Source organism: Procambarus clarkii, chromosome 8 (genome assembly GCF_040958095.1).
Source record: "Procambarus clarkii isolate CNS0578487 chromosome 8, FALCON_Pclarkii_2.0, whole genome shotgun sequence".
NCBI classification, from domain to species: Eukaryota; Metazoa; Arthropoda; class Malacostraca; order Decapoda; family Cambaridae; genus Procambarus; species Procambarus clarkii.
This window is the reverse complement of record NC_091157.1, coordinates 43,082,809-43,105,308: the sequence shown is the minus strand read 5'-3', so window position 1 is coordinate 43,105,308 and position 22,500 is coordinate 43,082,809. Positions and strand designations below refer to the sequence as shown.

Below are 22,500 nucleotides of genomic sequence, written 5' to 3'. Positions count from 1 at the left end.
CTGTGGCTGAGAGCACGGTCGACATATGCGTTAACAACACTCCTCTTGTACCTGTCAGGGCAGTCGCTGTTGGCATTTAGGCACATTCCTATGTTTGTTTCCTTAGTGTAGACTGCAGTGTGGAAACCTCCGCCCTTTTCCATGACTGTTACATCTAGAAAGGGCAGCTTCCCATCCTTTTCCATCTCGTAAGTGAAACGCAGCACGGAACTCTGCTCAAATGCCTCCTTCAGCTCCTGCAGATGTCTGACATCAGGTACCTGTGTAAAAATGTCGTCAACATACCTGCAGTATATGGCCGGTTTCAAGTTCATGTCGACTAAGACTTTTTGCTCGATGGTACCCATGTAGAAGTTTGCAAACAGGACACCTAGGGGAGAACCCATGGCGACCCTATCTACTTGCTTATACATGTGCCCATCCGGGCCCAAGAAGGGTGCCTCTTTAGTACAAGCTTGGAGTAGTTTCCTCAGAATATTTTCTGGCATGTCAAGAGGAGTACAGGCTGGATCACGATACACTCTGTCGGCTATCATTCCGATTGTCTCGTCCACAGGTACGTTGGTAAACAGCGATTCTACGTCCAACGAGGCTCTTATCCCTGTGGCCCGTGTGCCCCGCAGTAAGTCAACAAATTCCTTTGGAGACTTCAGGCTGAAGGCGCAAGGAACATAAGGAGTCAGCAGGCCGTTGAGTCGCTTCGCCAGTCTGTACGTGGGTGTGGGTATCTGGCTAATGATTGGCCGAAGTGGGTTTCCAGACTTGTGCGTCTTGACATTTCCATACGCATATCCAGGTTTATATTCCCCAATGACTCCACCTGCCAAAGATCATTGGGGAATATAAACCTGGATATGCGTATGGAAATGTCAAGACGCACAAGCCTGGAAACCCACTTCGGCCAATCATTAGCCAGATACCCACACCCACGTACAGACTGGCGAAGCGACTCAACGGCCTGCTGACTCCTTATGTTCCTTGCGCCTTCAGCCTGAAGTCTCCAAAGGAATTTGTTGACTTACTGCGGGGCACACGGGCCACAGGGATAAGAGCCTCGTTGGACGTAGAATCGCTGTTTACCAACGTACCTGTGGACGAGACAATCGGAATGATAGCCGACAGAGTGTATCGTGATCCAGCCTGTACTCCTCTTGACATGCCAGAAAATATTCTGAGGAAACTACTCCAAGCTTGTACTAAAGAGGCACCCTTCTTGAGCCCGGATGGGCACATGTATAAGCAAGTAGATGGGGTCGCCATGGGTTCTCCCCTAGGTGTCCTGTTTGCAAACTTCTACATGGGTACCATCGAGCAAAAAGTCTTAGTCGACATGAACTTGAAACCGGCCATATACTGCAGGTATGTTGACGACATTTTTACACAGGTACTTGATGTCAGACATCTGCAGGAGCTGAAGGAGGCATTTGAGCAGAGTTCCGTGCTGCGTTTCACTTACGAGATGGAAAAGGATGGGAAGCTGCCCTTTCTAGATGTAACAGTCATGGAAAAGGGCGGAGGTTTCCACACTGCAGTCTACACTAAGGAAACAAACATAGGAATGTGCCTAAATGCCAACAGCGACTGCCCTGACAGGTACAAGAGGAGTGTTGTTAACGCATATGTCGACCGTGCTCTCAGCCACAGCTCAGAATGGAAGCAAGTCGACGAAGAACTCTGTAGGGTAAGGCAGGTCCTAGTCAATAACGGCTTCTCCAATGGTTTCATCGAAGACATCATAAGAAGGAAAGTGAAAAGCCATGCAACCTCTGAAGAGACAACTAACACAACACCTATACCCCCTATTAGACTATTTTTACAGGAACTTCTTTTCCACAGCTCATAAAACGGAGGAAAGGGTCTTGAAAGATATTGTTAATAGAAACGTTATCCCTACAGACAAAAATCAGAGGATACAACTGACGATTTACTATAAAACCAGAAAAACGGCCAGCCTACTCATGAGAAACTCTCCAGACACAAAACAGAACGCTTTAAAAGAGACTAACGTCGTCTATGCCTTCAAATGCCCACTTGGGGACTGTAAGCTCCAAAAAACCCAGTATATAGGCAAGACAACATCTCTTTCTAGGCGTTTAACGATGCATAAGCAACAGGGCTCCATTAAGGAACATATAATCTCTTCCCACAACCAAACCATCGCCAGAGAAATCCTAGTAAACAACACAGAAATCATCGATAGATACAGCGATAGCAGGCGGCTTGACGTTTGCGAGGCACTACACATCAAGAAGTCAACACCAGCAATCAACAGCCAATTATTGCACAACTATATTCTACCCACCTCAAGACTCCGCTCCAATATAGAAGCATCAAGAAATATGGACCAACAGGCTTTCTACAAACACTTCTATTCAATACCCATTGTTTGTGTTCTGTCTTGTGTTGATACTTTTAGTACCCTATTAATATCCCCTCTTGTTCTGTCTTGTGTTAATGCCACATCACCCCTCCCACCTCACTCAAATGTAGATATAAAATCGGAGATACGTAAGTTCTAATCAGTTGTGTATTTGTGAACTAAAGTCTTTGAAAATGTAATAAGTTTTACGAAACGCGCCCGTGTCGCGTCAGACTAGAAATAAAAATGAATTTTGGAGAATTGATTTTTGATTTACCTCCAACAGTGACGCGTAATGTACGAAAGATTGAGAAAATTCGTGTTAGAATTATTAATATTACTTTTTCGGTCATTTTTAATAATATATATATATATATATATATATATATATATATATATATATATATATATATATATATATATATATATATATATATATATATATAAGGGCAGTTGTCTGCCCTTTATACACACACACAGGTATGAGAGTGTGTAAATATAATAAAGTAAATATATTCAATCTCGATTAACTGTAAATATGAACTACCATCTCTCTCCTTTCCTCCACTTGCTCCCACTTACAAAAAAGTGACGAAAAAAAAAAGATGTAAAGTTTACATTTCAGAGTCAGTGCTTCACATTTTCAGAAACAGAAACAAGTATAAAAACAAGAATATTTATATACCTTCTGCTGCAGGTGTGTCTGAGAGCAGACTTGTCCTGCTGGGCTTATCTTCAACCAACAAGTAACTTTTAAAATGTTGTGTTGGGTGGACGCTGATAAGAGTTAATGTTTGAGCGGTCTTTAGAGCGCTTAGTCGAGCTGCTGTTAGAGTGTTGCTTTAAGAGCAGTTATTAGAGCTGCTCTCTACTTTAAAGCACTTTGTTAGAATGTACTATGCTAGTGCTGCTCTGTATTTTAACGCATTTTGCTAGAGGTGCTGCTTTTAGAGCTTCCATAGAGCCTCATTGTGTTAGAACTACGCTGTGACAGAGCTGATCTCTCTAACTATAAGTGAAATCTTGAACAAGGTGGACATGTTCGTGACGTTGATAATTAACCAACCAACCAACCGTTGATAATAAGTTAACCAACTTTCAAGGAAAGCTTATAATGATGGCAGAGAATCTGAAGTGTGACAGAGGCAATATGAGGGGAGGCTAGAGAAGGCTGACAGTAGAAGACAGACAACAGGAACACACCATTGTGGCTACAATATAGTATGCCATTAAATGATCCCCGACTAATGAGACTTTATGGCATAAACTACATTAAAATCTCATCAGATTGGGTCACCCAAATTATCCCATTGGCCTACACCCAAAAGAGAATATTAGTAGAGTTATTTGGAAATTATGAGGGAGTTCATGCATAGATTACCGCGAGGCAATAATGCTTCATAATAATGTGCTGGTCCGAGCTATGAAGCGGGTCATCATGTTTATTATTGTATCATACTCGGTTAATGACTTTATTTATCAGTTGATACTCGCTCCCCTTGACTCCACCCGATACACCAACAGTATAGATGTTCTATGGTTTTATACACGTATATACATACATGTAATAATATGGTTTGCTCTTTTGTGTAGATTAATGGATGTATCTAACTCGATTCGTTGAGTAAGATCATGTGTTATCTTGAGTTATCTTGATGAGATATTATGTGTATTAATGATTTTACTCAAGACTTTAGTAAGATCATTAATACACAGTTATCGTAATAAAATCTTATTAATATCCCCTTATCTCACTATTATCTTATTAATTTTCCCTTATCTCACTATTATCTTATTAATATCCCCTTATCTCACTATTATCTTATTAATATCCCCTTATCTCACTATTATCTTATTAATATTCCCTTATCTCACTATTATCTTATTAATATCCCCTTATCTCACTATTATCTTATTAATATTCCCTTATCTCACTATTATCTTATTAATATCCCCTTATCTCACTATTATCTTATTAATATCCCCTTATCTCACTATTAACTTATTAATATCCCTTTATCTCACTATTATTAATATCTCATTAATATCATTATTATTTCAATAATGATTCCTGGAACTCATATGTATGAGTCACTGGGCCTTATGCAGTTTCTTCTTATGCATGTGAACCAAGACATTGTATTTTCACCCAAACTCATTCCTGCCTATATATCTGCCATCACTGAATTGTAATATCCCCCCCCCCCAGATCTAAAGTATCAGCTATTGATACAGTTAATGGCTCCAAACAGCCTCCACTTACGGGCTCACCATAGCCCGTGCTACTTGGAACTTTTTGTTCAGAGTAGCTGAATCTAAAACAACAAACAACTGTAAAATCTCCGGGCTATTCATGCCCGTGCCACCTCTTGGGTGGCTTAATCTTCATTAATCATTGTAATAGCCATCCTTCTGAAGTTGTATTATTAAATTCGAAAGTACTTAAGGAATTTGCTGTCTTAATCATTCCTTCATCGTCTAACATTGTTTAACACATGTTAATTTTTTGTGATTATATATATATATGAGTATGTGTGGATGTTTGCAAAGATAGTTCTTGACGCATTTGGTTCCTCCCAAAATATCACTGGGTGGAGGCTTATCTACGTTTCATATATATGGAAATTTGAAGCCACATTTCCTCTCTCCTTGAGATTATCAGTGCGGTGGGGGAGACCGTATGAGCCGGCTGTGATTGGTGGCAGCGGTGGGATGATGACTGAGTGGAATGACTCTCCCTACCCAGCCTTCACCCTTACAGCTGCCTCACCCTTAGCAAATATCTAGGAATCCGCCACCAGCCTTTGAGCAGTGTGTTAGCTGAAATTTGTGTTGTGATGTGATAACTTGTATATTATTTTAACACTTGATTGTTGTGTGTGTGTGTGTGTGTACTCTCTCTCTCTCTCTCTCTATATATATATATATATATATATATATATATATATATATATATATATCTTTCTCTTATCACTATTTTCCCCTCATAACCAACACCACTTCCATGACCACCACCGTAACACACCACAACTACCACAAAATCATCAACGACACTAAGGCACCACACACGACCACTCCACACACGACCACTCCACACACGTACATCACCACCATCACCACCACCCTCATCACTACCCCTCAGGTCATTTCTTTATCTTTGTTCATCTACTTCAGTACTGTGATGCTTGGAACTCCTTACTAGAGGTAATATCAAGAGTATCCTGCTGGGTGTCTCTAGAGGCTGGGTCAAGCACAGCTGGTTTCTTATTCAAGTGAAGAAGATCTCCTTCATTAGGTAAATGAGGGTTCTTGTGAAGGCTTAGTGTTGTATTATGTTCTTCACCTCAGAGTCCACAAACAGTGACTCGCTTACAGTATTTAGACGCACTGTTAGTATCAAGGCAATTAAAACAGGTAACAGGGAAGGACTCCCAAGGAGTAATAGCACTTGGAAGGATGAAACTTTCAAAGAACCAATAATTTTGAGGAAGAGGTTAATTGTCTTCCCCAGACAATGATGATCCTATTCAAAGATTCACTATCCTTCTTGCCTTGTAGATCCATAGAAGATTATATGTTCTGTAAAAAAAAAGTCTTTGGGAAAACTTGTAAGATATGAAGTACCTTAAATTTCCTAGGCCGATCAGTGATATCTTGCTGGTGAAAACCTTATTACGAATCCAAGCTTTAGCCAGTCAATTGATGATATCTTCTTGCTTACGTAATACGCTGATGTAGGGTGAAGTTAGTCATGGTCTGAGTCAATCCAATAAAGTCTTTAGGAGTTCGCTATAAAGTTCTTCACACCTTACCGTCTTACAATTCATGACATCACTACATAGGCAGTGATGTGGTGGAGGCTGACTCCATACACAGTTTAAAGTGTAGATATGATAGAGCCCAATAGGCTCAGGAATCTGTACATCAGTTGATTGACGGTTGAGAGGCGGGACCAAAGAGCCAGAGCTCAACCCCCGCAAGCACAACTAGGTGAGTACCTGGGATCTAGGAGACTCAAAGGAGACTCTGACCTTCAGTAGTATTCAGGGAAAGACGAAAATTCCAATTTGGCAGCAAATCTGGAATTTTTTCTTATTAATACTACTCAATAGCTCGGTCAATAGAGCTTCGGCCCTCACACACACGTGGGGTCCACGGTTCGAGTCTCCAAGAGCCCAGGCAAATGGAATGTTTATTTCCACGGGAGTGTGGATGGCAATTTACGTACCGGCTTTGCTTGGGTCGTTGTTCCAGCTGGGAATGCCAGGCAAACGTGATCAGCACGAGAAGCAGCAGGAAGCTCCCTCCACACCATCTATCACCACACCATCTATCACCACACCATCTCCACTCTCCCACCCATCACCACCACCTGCATAAATCTCATCCTATCTCCATATTTCAGGTTACCGAGGCAGATACTGTGAGGAAGAGACGAACCTGTGCAAGTCTGGTCCGTGCAGCAACGGGGCCACCTGCACCGGCAATCACACCAGCTACACCTGCCACTGTGCCAGCGGCTGGGCGGGGCCCCAGTGCACCCAGCCCACCAACCTCGTCCACTACTGCGACAACGACTCCTGCGCCCACGGCGTCTGCCTCGAGACCAAAGATGGCTTCCGGTGCTTCTGCGAGCCAGGTGATTCCTCAGTGTTGTGGTAAAGCGCCTCCCAGCTGGTCTATACACGAGTGTACACCTTCACTGGCATGCACACTTCTAGTCCTCTTAGTTCTACGGCCAAAACGTCCCTCCAGAGGCCCGGCCCCCATTTCAGCCAGTTACTGAATAACAATTATAATACAGTAAGCTCTGTCATCTTAGAGTCGACCATGAAAGACTATGGTATTAAGATCACATTGTAAACTATGAAATAAAATATTAGTGACAATTACAACAAACTGTGGTGGTAAGTTAACATTAGTTTTACCAAAACTGTGCCTGTAAATTCTCCCTCCAGCAAACAGGATGTCGAAGGAGCAAGGAACCTATCAAATCATCAAGAAATAATATACGTAAAACACTAGTAATTAAGTCTGGGTCATGTTCACAGGGATAAATCTTAAAACATTGAACACACTACATATATGAACTTTGGTTTATTGGGTTAGCACCATAAACCTAGCTTGATTAATGCATTAAATAAGACCAACCTTGAATGGTCTAAGCACCTAACAAGAACAAACAGGCATGTACTTAATTTTAATATTAGATGAGCGACACACACTACATCCTCCTTGTCTGATAGCCTGCATACTCTGCATAGCGCAAACTCTCTGGGAAATCTTGTAACAAGATATGCCTTAAATTTCCTAGGCCAATCAGTGACATCTTGCTGGTGAAAACCATGTTACGAATCCAAGCTTTAGCCAGTCGACTGATGATATCTTCTTGCTAACGTAATATGGTAATACGTAATTAGTGTGTCTTGGTGTGTTTGAGCATGTGAGGGCGTGCTTTAGACCACCTCAGACACAATGATATATATAAATAAATTTACACAGTTTTATGGATAATGAAAATGAGGAATTTTTCTCTATTCGACACCTCTTTTAAGTTAGTAGATTTGTTAAGTAGATATGTTTGTCGAGTTAACACTTTAGTTGTATTACTACTTTTGATGAGTCGACACCTCTCGTTTGTCAGCACTTTTGTTGGGTTAAAGCTTTATTGAAATAGTACTAAAGTTGAGTCAACACAGTTTTTGAATTAGCTGTTTTGTTGAGTCAACATATTAGTTGGTTTAGTACTTTTGTTGAATCAACACCTTTGCTGAATTTGAGCTTTTGTTGAGCCAAGCAAACTTTTAATTAGTTCAATTTGCTGAAGCAACATGGGTGTTGAATTAGTACCTTTGTTGAATAAGTAAATTTATTCAATCTACACCTTTGTTGAGTCAATACCTTTCCTCTGTCACCACCTGTGTTGAATTAGTACTTTGGTAAGATCAGTGCTTTGGTTGGATCTTACTTTTTCTATTTGAGACCTTTTCTTGAGTTATTAATTTTTGGTTAGTTAATATTATTGCTGAAAGCATTATTTTTTAATTATTTTTAATTAGAACTTTTCCTGAATCAAAAACTTGGTTCATTCTTTGTGTAATCAACACTTTTCTGAAATCAGTACTTTTTTTCAGTAAACACCTTTGTTGAATTAGTACTGTTGCTGAGTCAACTAATTGTTGAATTAATATTTTAATAGAGTAAACATCTTTGTACAGTCAGTACTTTTCTTGAGACATCACATTTGTGTAGTTTGTACTTCTATTGAATCAACACATTTCTTGAATTGTACTTTTCTTTAGTGGACACTTTTCAAAAAAGTGTCAAAAGACACTTTTTTTGTTCTTCTGCTGACTCCACACCTTTCTTTAATTACTATTTTTGTTAAGTTAACTATTTGAGCCAGTACATTTATGTTAATAAGTTTGTTGAATCAGTTCTTTGTCTGATTAAATACAATTGCTGAGACACTTCGTCTATACCCAACCACTTGGGCTCGACGGTAGAGTGAAGGTCTCGCTTCATGCAGGTCAGCGACGAGAGCAATTAGGCTCGACTTTCTATCATGCGGAACAGCGCGTGGAAGCAATAAAACAAAAAGCAGAGGAAAAATGCCACCTGCCATTTATATTGTGTGGTGGCGGCTGGCAGCTGAACCAGACCGCCTTTATTGTTCCAATTAGCGAAGAGCGGTGATGTCCGCTTTAAGAGCGCCGCTCTCACTCCCTCCCGAATATTAAATTCCTTCGTTACTTGCCTGTTTTTCCCCACCTGTCTCTATAGTCATCTATATGTACTCACCTATGTGTGTGCTTATAAGATGAGCTAAAGCTCCTGGGCCTAGTAATTCAGTTGGCTATTCGTTTCAGCAATGGCTCTCCGATTTTCGCGAGTCCAAAGGTTCATATTATGCAACCCGTTCTCGCAAATTTAATAAGTCAATATTGACTTATTAAATATGTGCATAGGTGACATACTTAACATAATAGATACCCTTAAAAAGATTCATAGAAAACACCGACCTTACCTAACCTTGTTAGTATCTTAAGATAAGCATCTTATTGCTTCGTAATTACAATTATTACCTAACCTATAATAGGTAAAGGTTAAGTAATAATTGTAATTACGAAGCTATAAGATGCTTATCTTAAGATACTAACAAGGTTAGGTAAGGTCGGTGTTTTCAATGAATCTTTTTAGGGGTATCTATTATGTTTAGTATATCACCTATGCACGTAGTTAATAAGTCAATATTGACTTTACGAATTTGCGAGAACGGGTTGCATTATGTATGGAGTCAGACTCGATTACTTCACTATGCACCTTATTCCACTTACTACTTTTACACTGAGGATGTCTTCTTTACATCACAGAGACTCATTTGTCTTTCTCTAGTTTCTACCAATGTCTCTCATCCTATTCCAGTCAATGTTATTAATTCAGACTTTCTCCATTTTGATATGTCATTAAGAATGTTATATTTTGTGGTCAAGTGGCTTCTTGCTATTCTGTTTTACAGCGTAGAAAAGTTCACTTCTATCTGCGCTACCTTGTAGCTCAGTCTTCAAAGGTCAGGGACCAGCCATGTAACCTCACAGCTAAGTCAGAGACTGGCGAGGTACTCTCCTAGCTCAGTTCTTAATTGTCAAGGATCAGCCCTGTGACTTCGTAGCTAAGTCTTCGAAAGGTCAGGGACTAGTTACGTACCCCCGTAGTTCAGTCTCCAAAGGTCAGGGATGGGATCTGCCATGTAACTTCATAGCTCAAAGAGAAGCAATGCAATTAGGAGAGAAGGTCATACAAATGATTAAAAACAATCCAAAATATTTCTTTAAATGTGTGAAATCGAAATAAAAAACCTGTCAGTATTGGATCGATGCTTACAAGCGAAGGTTCATACACTGAGGACGACAAATAAATTAATGAAATCCTAAAAAAAAAATAGTATAATGATATGGTTAGCAACCTAACAAACAGCACGAAAGTGGAAGATCTAGACAGCTTCTTTATGCGTGATATCCAAAACCCTGAAACCAAAACTGATATCAACACGAACTCCTCAGATTTTGGAAGATAAACTGATAACATACAAATGCGCTCAGCCATGGATCCAGACTCATTGACTTCAATATTTGTAAAGAAATACAAAGTGGTAGTAGCACAAGCACTCAGTGTGGGAGAGAAAGCTTGGAACAGAAGGATATCAGATACGCTTAAATCAGTAAATATAGCCAGCTCCTCTACACAAGGGGAGGAAGTAAAGCATTGGCGTAGACTTATAGACCAATCGCACTAACGTCCCACATAACAGTTTTTGAGAGAATGATCAAGAGTCAGATCTCCAATTTTATGGAGACCAATGACCTCCACAACTCAGGCCACCATGGATTTAGAGCGGGAAGATCATGCCCTTCGCAGCTACTCATCCACTAGGATAAAATCACTGAGGCATTAGAGGAAAAAACAGAATGCAGAAGTGGCATTTACGGACTTTACAAAGGCATTTGATAAATATGACCATGGAGTGATAGCCCACAGAATGAGGTCAATAGGAATAACAATGAAAGTAGGGCGATGGATATTATATTTTATTTCAAACAGAACGCAAAGAGAAAAATTCAATCAAATAAAATCCAAGTACATTGAAATGCTGTGTTCCCTAACAGTCCTTGCACGACTGATTTTTCTTAATTCTCATACCAGATAGTGACAAAAATACAAGCCACAGTTTTGTATCATCTTTTGCAAATTTCACAAAAATCAGCATGCTGTGTGTATAGGCCAATAGGTCTTAGACAGTTTCATTAATTCTTATGTATAATAAACAATCTCTGACTATACACCAAAAATATTTGTTCCAAATAAGAATTCTTTGGATGACTTAAAAAAATAATTAGCACAAATAAACAATCTTAAGTAGTTACCAAAAATAAATTGGAACAAATAAGTTATTTTTTTTAAATGGGTCGAAAAATATTTGTATACGGAAACTGTGCAGCAGCCAAGGCTGATGGTAAAATTAGGTAGGCCTATTAACCTTCCATGATAGCCCTCTCTTGTCTGTCTGTTAGCCCCATCCGTTAGCCCTCTTACGTGTCTGTTAGCCTCTATCTTGCTTCTCTGTTACCTTCCATTGTTATGCATCTGCTAGTTACTTTCTCGCCCTCTCTAATAGCTCCTTTACTTCTACTCCTTCTTCTTCTGCTCCTGTTAGCCCTGTTCCTCCTTCTTCTTCTGCTCCTGTTAGCCCTGTTACTCCTTCTTACTTCTGCTCCTGTTAGCCCTGTTACTCCTTCTTCTGCTCCTGTTAGCCCTGTTACTCCTTCTTCTTCTGCTCCTGTTAGCCCTGTTACTCCTTCTTCTGCTCCTGTTAGCCCTGTTACTCCTTCTTACTTCTGCTCCTGTTAGCCCTGTTACTCCTTCTTCTTCTGCTCCTGTTAGCCCTGTTACTCCTTCTTCTTCTGCTCCTGTTAGCCCTGTTACTCCTTCTTACTTCTGCTCCTGTTAGCCCTGTTACTCCTTACTTCTGCTCCTGTTAGCCCTGTTACTCCTTCTTCTTCTGCTCCTGTTAGCCCTGTTACTCCTTACTTCTGCTCCTGTTAGCCCTGTTACTCCTTCTTCTTCTGCTCCTGTTAGCCCTGTTACTCCTTACTTCTGCTCCTGTTAGCCCTGTTACTCCTTACTTCTGCTCCTGTTAGCCCTGTTACTCCTTCTTCTTCTGCTCCTGTTAGCCCTGTTACTCCTTCTTACTTCTGCTCCTGTTAGCCCTGTTACTCCTTCTTCTTCTGCTCCTGTTAGCCCTGTTACTCCTTCTTCTTCTGCTCCTGTTAGCCCTGTTACTCCTTCTTCTGCTCCTGTTAGCCCTGTTACTCCTTCTTTCTTCTGCTCCTGTTAGCCCTGTTACTCCTTACTTCTGCTCCTGTTAGCCCTGTTACTCCTTCTTACTTCTGCTCCTGTTAGCCCTGTTACTCCTTCTTCTTCTGCTCCTGTTAGTCCTGTTGCCCATAGATTACCTTGCCCAAGTCGCCTGTTAAAGCTCTCTGCCTCACACTGTTGCTAGTGCCAACCTTGCCTGACGCCTCCGTGTCTCCCGCTCATGCAGGCTACGGCGGAGAACGATGCGAGTTCGAGTACAACGAGTGTGAGTCAAACCCCTGCACTAACGGGGGCACCTGCGTCGACCAGGTGGGCAGCTACCACTGCTTCTGCGGCAGAGGCTACACCGGGAAGCGCTGCCAGGTCAAGGTGGGTCCCGTGTCTGCTGTGTCACCCAGGGTGCCAGGTCTGCTGTGTCACCCAGGGTGCCAGGTCGAGGTGGGTCCCGTGTCTGCTGTGTCACCCAGGGTGCCAGGGCAAGGTGGGTCCCGTGTCTGCTGTGTCACCCAGGGTGCCAGGTCTGAGGTGTCACCGAGGGTGCCAGGTCTGCTGTGTCACCCAGGGTGCCAGGTCTGCTGTGTCACCCAGGGTGCCAGGTCAAGGTGTCACCCAGGGTGCCAGGTTGAGGTGAGTCCCGTGTCTGCTGTGTCACCCAGGGTGCCAGGTCAAGGTGTCACCCAGGGTGCCAGGTCGAGGTGGGTCCCATGTCTGCTGTGTCACCCAGGGTGCCAGGTCAAGGTGTCACCCAGGGTGCCAGGTCGAGGTGGGTCCCATGTCTGCTGTGTCACCCAGGGTGCCAGGTCGAGGTGGGTCCCGTGTCTGCTGTGTCACCCAGAGTGCCAGGTCGAGGTGGGTCCCGTGTCTGCTGTGTCACCCAGGGTGCCAGGTCGAGGTGGGTCCCGTGGCTGCTGTGTCACCCAGGGTGCCAGGTTGAGGTGGGTCCCATGTCTGCTGTGTCACCCAGGGTGCCAGGTCGAGGTGGGTCCCGTGTCTGCTGTGTCACCCAGGGTGTCAGGTGAAGGTGGGTCCCGTGTCTGCTGTGTCACCCAGGGTGCCAGGTCAAGGTGAGTCCCGTGTCTGCTGTGTCACCCAGGGTGCCAGGTCAAGGTGAGTCCCGTGTCTGCTGTGTCACCCAGGGTGCCAGGTCAAGGTGAGTCCCGTGTCTGCTGTGTCACCCAGGGTGCCAGGTCAAGGTGAGTCCCGTGTCTGCTGTGTCACCCAGGGTGTCAGGTGAAGGTGGGTCCCATGTCTGCTGTGTCACCCAGGGTGCCAGGTCACAGTGTCACCCAGGGTGCCAGGTCACAGTGTCACCCAGGGTGCCAGGTCACAGTATCACCCAGGGTGCCAGGTCACAGTGTCACCCAGGGTGTCAGGTCACAGTGTCACCCAGGGTGCCAGGTCACAGTGTCACCCAGGGTGCCAGGTCACAGTGTCACCAAGGGTGCCAGGTCACAGTGTCACCCAGGGTGTCAGGTCACAGTGTCACCCAGGGTGCCAGGTCACAGTGTCACCCAGGGTGCCAGGTCACAGTGTCACCCAGGGTGCCATGTCACAGTGTCACCCAGGGTGCCAGGTCACAGTGTCACCCAGGGTGCCAGGTCACAGTGTCACCCAGGGTGCCAGGTCACAGTGTCACCCAGGGTGTCAGGTCACAGTGTCACCCAGGGTGCCAGGTCACAGTGTCACCCAGGGTGCCAGGTCACAGTGTCACCAAGGGTGCCAGGTCACAGTGTCACCCAGGGTGTCAGGTCACAGTGTCACCCAGGTTGTCAGGTCACAGTGTCACCCAGGGTGCCAGGTCACAGTGTCACCCAGGGTGTCAGGTCACAGTGTCAACCAGGGTGCCAGGTCACAGTGTCACCCAGGGTGCCAGGTCACAGTGTCACCCAGGGTGCCAGGTCACAGTGTCACCCAGGGTGCCAGGTCACAGTGTCACCCAGGGTGCCAGGTCACAGTGTCACCCAGGGAGCCAGGTCACAGTGTCACCCAGGGTGCCAGGTCACAGTGTCACCCAGGGTGTCAGGTCACATTGTCACCCAGGGTGCCAGGTCACAGTGTCACCCAGGGTGCCAGGTCACAGTGTCACCCAGGGTGCCAGGTCACAGTGTCACCCAGGGTGCCAATGAAGCTCTGAGAGAGCATTAAAATAATATTATTATAATCTTTACAATTCATAAATACCTTTGTTCCAAATTTTTGTTATTCTTGTTTCAGATTTTAACGTGTTACTTTCATAGTCTACATTCTTGTGGTGGCAACACTCACCCGAACATTCTTGTGGTGGCAACACTCACCCGAACATTCTTGTGGTGGCAACACTCACCCGAACATTCTTGTGGTGGCAACACTCACCCGAACATTCTTGTTGTGGCAACACACACCCGAACATTCTTGTGGTGGCAACACTCACCCGAACATTCTTGTGGTGGCAACACTCACCCGAACATTCTTGTGGTGGCAACACTCACCCGAACATTCTTGTGGTGGCAACACTCACCCGAACATTCTTGTGGTGGCAACACTCACCCGAACATTCTTGTGGTGGCAACACTCACCCGAACATTCTTGTGGTGGCAACACTCACCCGAACATTCTTGTGGTGGCAACACTCACCCGAACATTCTTGTGGTGGCAACACTCACCCGAACATTCTTGTGGTGGCAACACTCACCCGAACATTCTTGTGGTGGCAACACTCACCCGAACATTCTTGTGGTGGCAACACTCACCCGAACATTCTTGTGGTGGCAACACTCACCCGAACATTCTTGTGGTGGCAACACTCACCCGAACATTCTTGTGGTGGCAACACTCACCCGAACATTCTTGTGGTGGCAACACTCACCCGAACATTCATGTAGTGGCAACACACACACCCGAACATTCTTGTCGTGGCAACACACACCCGAACATTCTTGTTGTGGCAACACTCATCCGAACATTCTTGTCGTGGCAACACTCACCCGAACATTCTTGTTGTGGCAACACACACCCGAACATTCTTGTCGTGGCAACACTCACCCGAACATTCTTGTCGTCGCAACACACACCCGAACATTCTTGTCGTGGCAACACACACCCGAACATTCTTGTCGTGGCAACACACACCCGAACATTCTTGTCGTGGCAACACACACCCGAACATTCTTGTCGTGGCAACACACACCCGAACATTCTTGTTGTGGCAACACACACCCGAACATTCTTGTCGTGGCAACACTCACCCGAACATTCTTGTCGTGGCAACACTCACCCGAACATTCTTGTCGTGGCAACACACACCCGAACATTCTTGTCGTGGCAACACTCACCCGAACATTCTTGTCGTGGCAACACAACTACACATTGGTCACCTGAAGTAACACTCAACTAGACATTGGTCACCTGAAGTAACACTCAACTAGACATTGGTCACCTGAAGTAACACTCAACTAGACATTGGTCACCTGAAGTAACACTCAACTACACATTGGTCACCTGAAGTAACACTCAACTAGACATTGGTCACCTGAAGTAACACTCAACTACACATTGGTCACCTGAAGTAACACTCAACTACACATTGGTCACCTGAAGTAACACTCAACTACACATTGGTCACCTGAAGTAACACTCAACTAGACATTGGTCACCTGAAGTAACACTCAACTACACATTGGTCACCTGAAGTAACACTCAACTACACATTGGTCACCTGAAGTAACACACAAATACACATTGGTCACCTGAAGTAACACACAAATACACATTGGTCACCTGAAGTAACACTCAACTACACATTGGTCACCTGAAGTAACACTCAACTACACATTCTTTCACCAAGAACAATTTAATTAGCAAAAGTGGATGTAATTTAATCGTAACGATGCTTATCGTGCCAGGGATTCATCTTGCTCTAACGAGATGGTTTAATTGATTTAGAATAAGTGCATTCCACCTGTCGATTAATTATGGGGGGGACATTTCAATCCCTTGTGTGTTTCTATGTGCGCGTGTGTGTGTGTGTGTGTGTGTGTGCGTGTGTGTGTGTGTGTGTGTGTGTGTGTGTGTGTGTGTGTGTGTGTGTATTCACCTACTTGTGCTTAAGGGGGTTGAGCGCTGGCTCTGTGGGCCCGCCTCTCAACTGTCAATCTATCGACTGATCCCCCCCCCCACCCCCTACATATAGACACATCCTCAGGAAGCAGCCCGTAGAAGCGGTCTAATTCCCAGGTACCTATTTACGGCTAGGTGAACAGAGCAATCAGGTTGAAAGAAACTCGGCCTATTTGTTTCTTTCATCACCGGGGATCGATCCCCGGTCTCTAGACTTAGGAATCCCGAGCGATGCCCACTCAGCCACCAGGCCCCCGTAAGGTGCGTGCGTGTGTGTGTGTATGTGTATGTATGCTCGTGCGTTTCATGCGTGTAATATTTAAACTTGTATACAAATATACTTGTTTTCACTTAAGTGGACTTGCATGAGGCACCAAAGTCGTAACTCTTATCTTCATCATGGCGGCTAAGTCGATATTTACTAAACAGTTTAAACAGTGGGTAGAATTCTACCCACTTCAAGACTCCGCTCCAATATAGAAGCATCAAGAAATATGGACCAATAGGCTTTTTACAATTACTTCCATTCAATACCCATTGTTTCGTGTTCTGTCTTGTGTTTGAATTTAATACCCATTCAATACCCATTGTTGAAAGTTTGTTTTCACCTCATCCACCTCACCCAAATGTAGATATAAAATCGAAGATGTGTAAGCTCTATTCAGTTTCAGTTGTGTGTTTGTAAACTAAAGTCTTTGAAAATGTAATAAGTTTTACGAAACGCGCTCAAGTGTCGTGTCAGCATAGAAATAATAATGAATTTTGGAGAATTGATCTTTGAATTACCATCAACAGTGAAAAGAAACGTAAGAAAGATCGAGAAAATTCGTGTTAGAATTATTAATCTTACTTTTCCGGTCATATTTAATAATATATATATATATATATATATATATATACATATATATATATATATATATATATATATATATATATATATATATATATATATATATATATATATATTTAATACAATTGTTTAAATACTAAATAAAGAACAATGTTCTGTGGTTGTTCAAAGAGATATAATTTAAGAATACAGCCATGAGTGATAAGAAAGATATCCCCAGCGTGGTTAGCCTGCTTTATCTATATAAGAAAGAATATCGGTCTCTCCTGCCTTGAGTCCATTAAATTTAGTTTAATAGTGAATTAAGATATTAACTTCCAAAACGTACGTTCAGATGACAGATTTCTCTTCTAGGTGTAACTTATTAATTACAGTGATGGGAAAAGGGTTTATATGATCAGGGAGAGAGGAAACGGAAGGGGGGAAGACGTGTGTGAACAGGAAGAGAGATTAGACTGAGAAAGGTCGTATGTGGGCAGGGATGGAAGAGACTGGGAAAGGTCATGTGTGGGCAGTGTGGGAGGAGACGGAGGGAAGAGCATATGTGGGCTCTTATATGTCAGCTTCTTGAGATTTATTTCGCATTCTAACTTAATATATATTTTCCAGATTTCTGGCGAGTTGTTCAAAATATTACAACTACCGAACAACATAACCATAATATTTTTTTTAATATGTTGTTACAACGTTGAATCAAAGTAACAATTGCAAAAATAACGTTGTGTTTGTGTTGTGTATTTGCAGGAAGTGCATGCCCAGAGAGGGGAGGGAGGGAAGAGGTGGGACGTAAAGGAGAAAGCGAAAGGGAGGAGATGTGAGAGGTGCAGAGGGCAGAAGGAATAAGAGTGGGGAGAGAGGGTGATGGGGATTTACGGGCTATGTTTTACGGGCTATTCATGCCCGTGCCACCTCTTGGGTGGCTTAATCTTAATCAATCGTGATGGGGAAAAAATTGGGAATAAGAGGCAAGAGGGAGATAGGAAGTGTGAGAAGCCTTCCCTGACCTTCACCACCTGCCCTACCCTTCATCACCTTCCCTAACACTCGCCACCTTCCTTACCCTTCACCACCTTTCCAAGTATTCACTACCTTCCCTATCGTTTATCAACTTCCCTTCCCTTCCACACCTCACACACTCTTCATTTTCCCTTCAACCCTGTAATAATTTTCTCTAAATTACAGTCTTTGCCAAAAACAGGTGTAAGCTTGGGCTTGAACCTTCCAAAGCTGTCACCTCGGTCCTGCAAGGAGGAACCCCGTCCCTTGAATAGAAATGGTTTCTCTCTAACTGGATCCCCAGGATCTACGATATTGCATAAGCTTTTTAATGTTGTTGAGTCACTAGTTAATATCACTTTACTTACGCAAAAGTTCGTATCAACTGTTCTTCAGAGTTGGATGACATATAAGCCTGGGATCCCTCCACTGGCTATAATTAATTTCATATATGTTCTATATTTGCAAGTAAATGCTCACTCCTTTATTTTCCAGGATCGTTGACTCCGATGATCACACTAATTAAGATTTGTTCCTATTTCCAACCCCCCCCCCCCAACCACTTTGACTGGACGGTAGAGCGACAGTCTCGCTTCATGCAGGTCGGCGTTCAATCCCCGTCCGTCCAAGTGGTTGAGCACCATTCCTTCCCCCCGTCCCATCCCAAATCCTTATCCTGACCCCTTCCCAGTGCTACATAATTGTAATGGCTTGGTGTTTTTTCCTGATAATTCATTTCTTTTCCTATTGCTAACCACGACAGTGCCCATTCCTTTAATAATAGTCACGATTTCAGTTACGGAAATGCTCACTCCTGTCGTCCTCTTCCTGTCGGTGCAGAAAAAAAAATCACTCTCCATTTAACTTGAGAGACCTGAGCCGTTATGCAGTTCTTACGTCCCTTGTATAGAAATGAATGACATATATGCCTGGGAAACTTCTTTATCCTTCTTACGACATTCAGCACCGCGAAGTTGCTCGCCGTCTCTACTACTAAAAGGAAGAACAGACTTCTTCACAGTGAGCTTGTCCCAGCTCCAGTTGACTTTCCAGGTATCCAAGTGTCTTAAAGTCTCGTTCCTTGGTAATCCTCCCTCGACCCCCACAGTCTTTCGTAAACATTTAACTTCTCGACGTGAATCATCCGCCCTCACAGCTCTAACATATCCTGAGACTCATCTCCACGACGGTGCGAGGCGTTAGCGAGGCGTTAGCGAGGCGTTAGCGAGGCGTCAGCCTGTAACTACGCCCTTCGCTCTAATAGCTCCATCAAATACCCAGCACCCTCCTGCGAACTTAATATGTTTATGTTGACCAAACCACACACTAGAAATTGAAGAGATGACGACGTTTCGACTTGATAAGGGTCCAGGACGGATCGAAACGTCGTCGTCTCATCAATTTGTAGTGTGTGGTTTGGTCAACATTTTTCAGCCAAGTTATTGTGGCTTTTAACTGCTTAATGTGTCTATTTAAAGTGATACAGACATTAATAGGATTAAAATATCTATGCAGCCCACTGTGTCATAATCTGGTCGGTAATCACACATCGTTTTTATATGATCCAACATTTGCTTGATACAGGCGCCTAACTTTTGTACATAAAAATCTTAACACATATAAGATGTGTTATATATTTATATATATGTTATATTATATATATTTATATATATATTATATATATAATATTTAGGTGCCAAGTTGACCTTTGCAGGTCTTGCTAAGGTTAGCAACATTATACAGATGAAAAGCCAGGTCTGAGCAGGAGTCGTCGAGGTTATAGGACCTGCCAAACTGCCGATTTACAAAATCAATCACCAAAATTGTTTATATCGTTTCAAGAGCCCAACTAACGACCCGAGAGAGAACACAATTCCCAGGCGAAAATATTACTCCCGTATTTCACCGTAGAGAAACGGGAATTGCAGTCGTCTTATTTCATTAGCCAGTCCACGTCCCATTAGCAAACTGGAGAGGAAGTCAAATTGCCTTCCTCTGAGGACAGTAAGATATCCAGCTTGCCTGCCTTCCACCCGACCTGATATCTTATTGCTGGAGGAAATGTCAAGGGCAGGAACGCTACCCTCTGGCGGCCGCGGGGGAAGTGGGGCTGGGGGAAATGAGATGAAGGAAGTGGGCTGAAGAAAATGGGATGAAAGAATTGCAATGAAGTTGGGTGAAGGAAGAGAGACGAAGAATGTGAGGTGAAGGAAGTATGGTGAAGGAAGTGGGATTGACGAAGTGGCGGGAAGGAAATTAGGTTGAAGGAAGTAGGGGAGGGAGAACAAAAGATGGATGAAAGAAGTAGGGTGAAGGAAGTTGTCAATCTGTGTTTGTCACCTCTCCTGTGCCAGGTAAGTCCACTACGGGCTCACCATAGCCCGTGCTACTTGCCCCGCTCCTGTGCCAGGTAAGTCCACTACGGGCTCACCATAGCCCGTGTTACTTGCCCCGCTCCTGTGCCAGGTAAGTCCACTACGGGCTCACCATAGCCCGTGCTACTTGCCCCGCTCCTGTGCCAGGTAAGTCCACTACGGGCTCACCATAGCCCGTGCTACTTGCCCCGCTCCTGTGCCAGGTAAGTCCACTACGGGCTCACCATAACCCGTGCTACTTGCCCCGCTCCTGTGCCAGGTAAGTCCACTACGGGCTCACCATAACCCGTGCTACTTGCCCCGCTCCTGTGCCAGATTAGTCCACTACGGACTCACCACAGCCCGTGCTACTTGGAGCTTGTTCCGAGTAGCTGAATCTATAACAACATACGTTTCTTTCAAATTGGAGGTTGACAATTTATATGATGTGACCGCGGATTCCTATGTACTCAATAGCAAAATGGGGAAAGTAAACAATTTGTATTGGACAGCGGCTGGTTAACCTCTGAAACCTTTCCTATTACTGCTAGTCTCATAGTGCAGTGGATGAGGTTCTCTTGCACACGTGTGTGTGGGGTCAGTAAACAGTATGATGTGAGAAAAGACTTACATCTTGAATGTGTTTACATCTTAAATGTGTTTACATCTTGAATGTGTTTACATCTTGAATGTGTTTACATCTTGAATGTGTTTACATCTTGAATGTGTTTACATCTTGAATGTGTTTACATCTTGAATGTGTTTACATCTTGAATGTGTTTACATCTTGAATGTGTTTACATCTTGAATGTGTTTACATCTTGAATGTGTTTACATCTTGAATGTGTTTACATCTTGAATGTGTTTACATCTTGAATGTGTTTACATCTTGAATGTGTTTACATCTTGAATGTGTTTACATCTTGAATGTGTTTACATCTTGAATGTGTTTACATCTTGAATGTGTTTCAAGACGTTTTGAAGTCTCAAACTCCATCATCAGTGCTAAAATGAGAATATTTTCATTGCAAAATAAGCTAAACAAATATATATATATATATATATTGAGTATATATACAAATATATACTCAATAAAAATACAAAAGTCTTAAATCGAAGTTATATATAAAATACAAGAACAGGATATATATATACACAAGAACAAGAATAAATTAAAGAACTCAACACCTGCTAAAAAGATGATGACAATTAGTGAGTAAAAATTAATCGACGACTCCCAGCTGTTTATTCCCAGTTGTTTACTCCCAGCTGTTTATTCCCAGTTGTTTACTCCCAGCTGTTTATTCCCAGCTGTTTACTCCCAGCTGTTTACTCCCAGCTGTTTATTCCCAGCTGTTTACTCCCAGCTGTTTACTCCCAGCTGTTTATTCCCAGCTGTTTACTCCCAGCTGTTTATTCCCAGCTGTTTACTCCCAGCTGTTTACTTCCAGCTGTTTACTCCCAGCTGTTTGCTCCGAGCTGTTTATTCCCAGCTGTTTACTCCCAGCTGTTTATTCCCAGCTGTTTACTCCCAGCTGTTTATTCCGAGCTGTTTACTCCCAGCTGTTTATTCCCAGCTGTTTATTCCCAGCTGTTTATTCCCAGCTGTTTATTCCCAGCTGTTTACTCCCAGCTGTTTACTTCCAGCTGTTTACTCCCAGCTGTTTGCTCCGAGCTGTTTATTCCCAGCTGTTTACTCCCAGCTGTTTATTCCCAGCTGTTTACTCCCAGCTGTTTACTTCCAGCTGTTTACTCCCAGCTGTTTGCTCCGAGCTGTTTATTCCCAGCTGTTTACTCCCAGCTGTTTATTCCCAGCTGTTTACTCCCAGCTGTTTATTCCGAGCTGTTTACTCCCAGCTGTTTATTCCCAGCTGTTTATTCCCAGCTGTTTATTCCCAGCTGTTTACTCCCAGCTGTTTACTCCCAGCTGTTTATTCCCAGCTGTTTATTCCCAGCTGTTTATTCCCAGC

At 43.3% G+C, this 22,500-nt stretch overlaps 1 protein-coding gene across 1 annotated transcript in view; it reads left to right on the top strand.

Annotated features, from left to right (window-relative positions):
* Nucleotides 1-22,500, top strand: part of LOC123759706 (uncharacterized) — a 160,942-nt gene that overhangs the window by 100,181 nt on the left and 38,261 nt on the right. The window contains exons 11-12 of the mRNA XM_069320330.1: nt 6,765-6,998; nt 12,462-12,604. Coding sequence (XP_069176431.1) covers nt 6,765-6,998; nt 12,462-12,604 — 377 coding nt within the window. The remainder of the gene's footprint in view (nt 1-6,764; nt 6,999-12,461; nt 12,605-22,500) is intronic.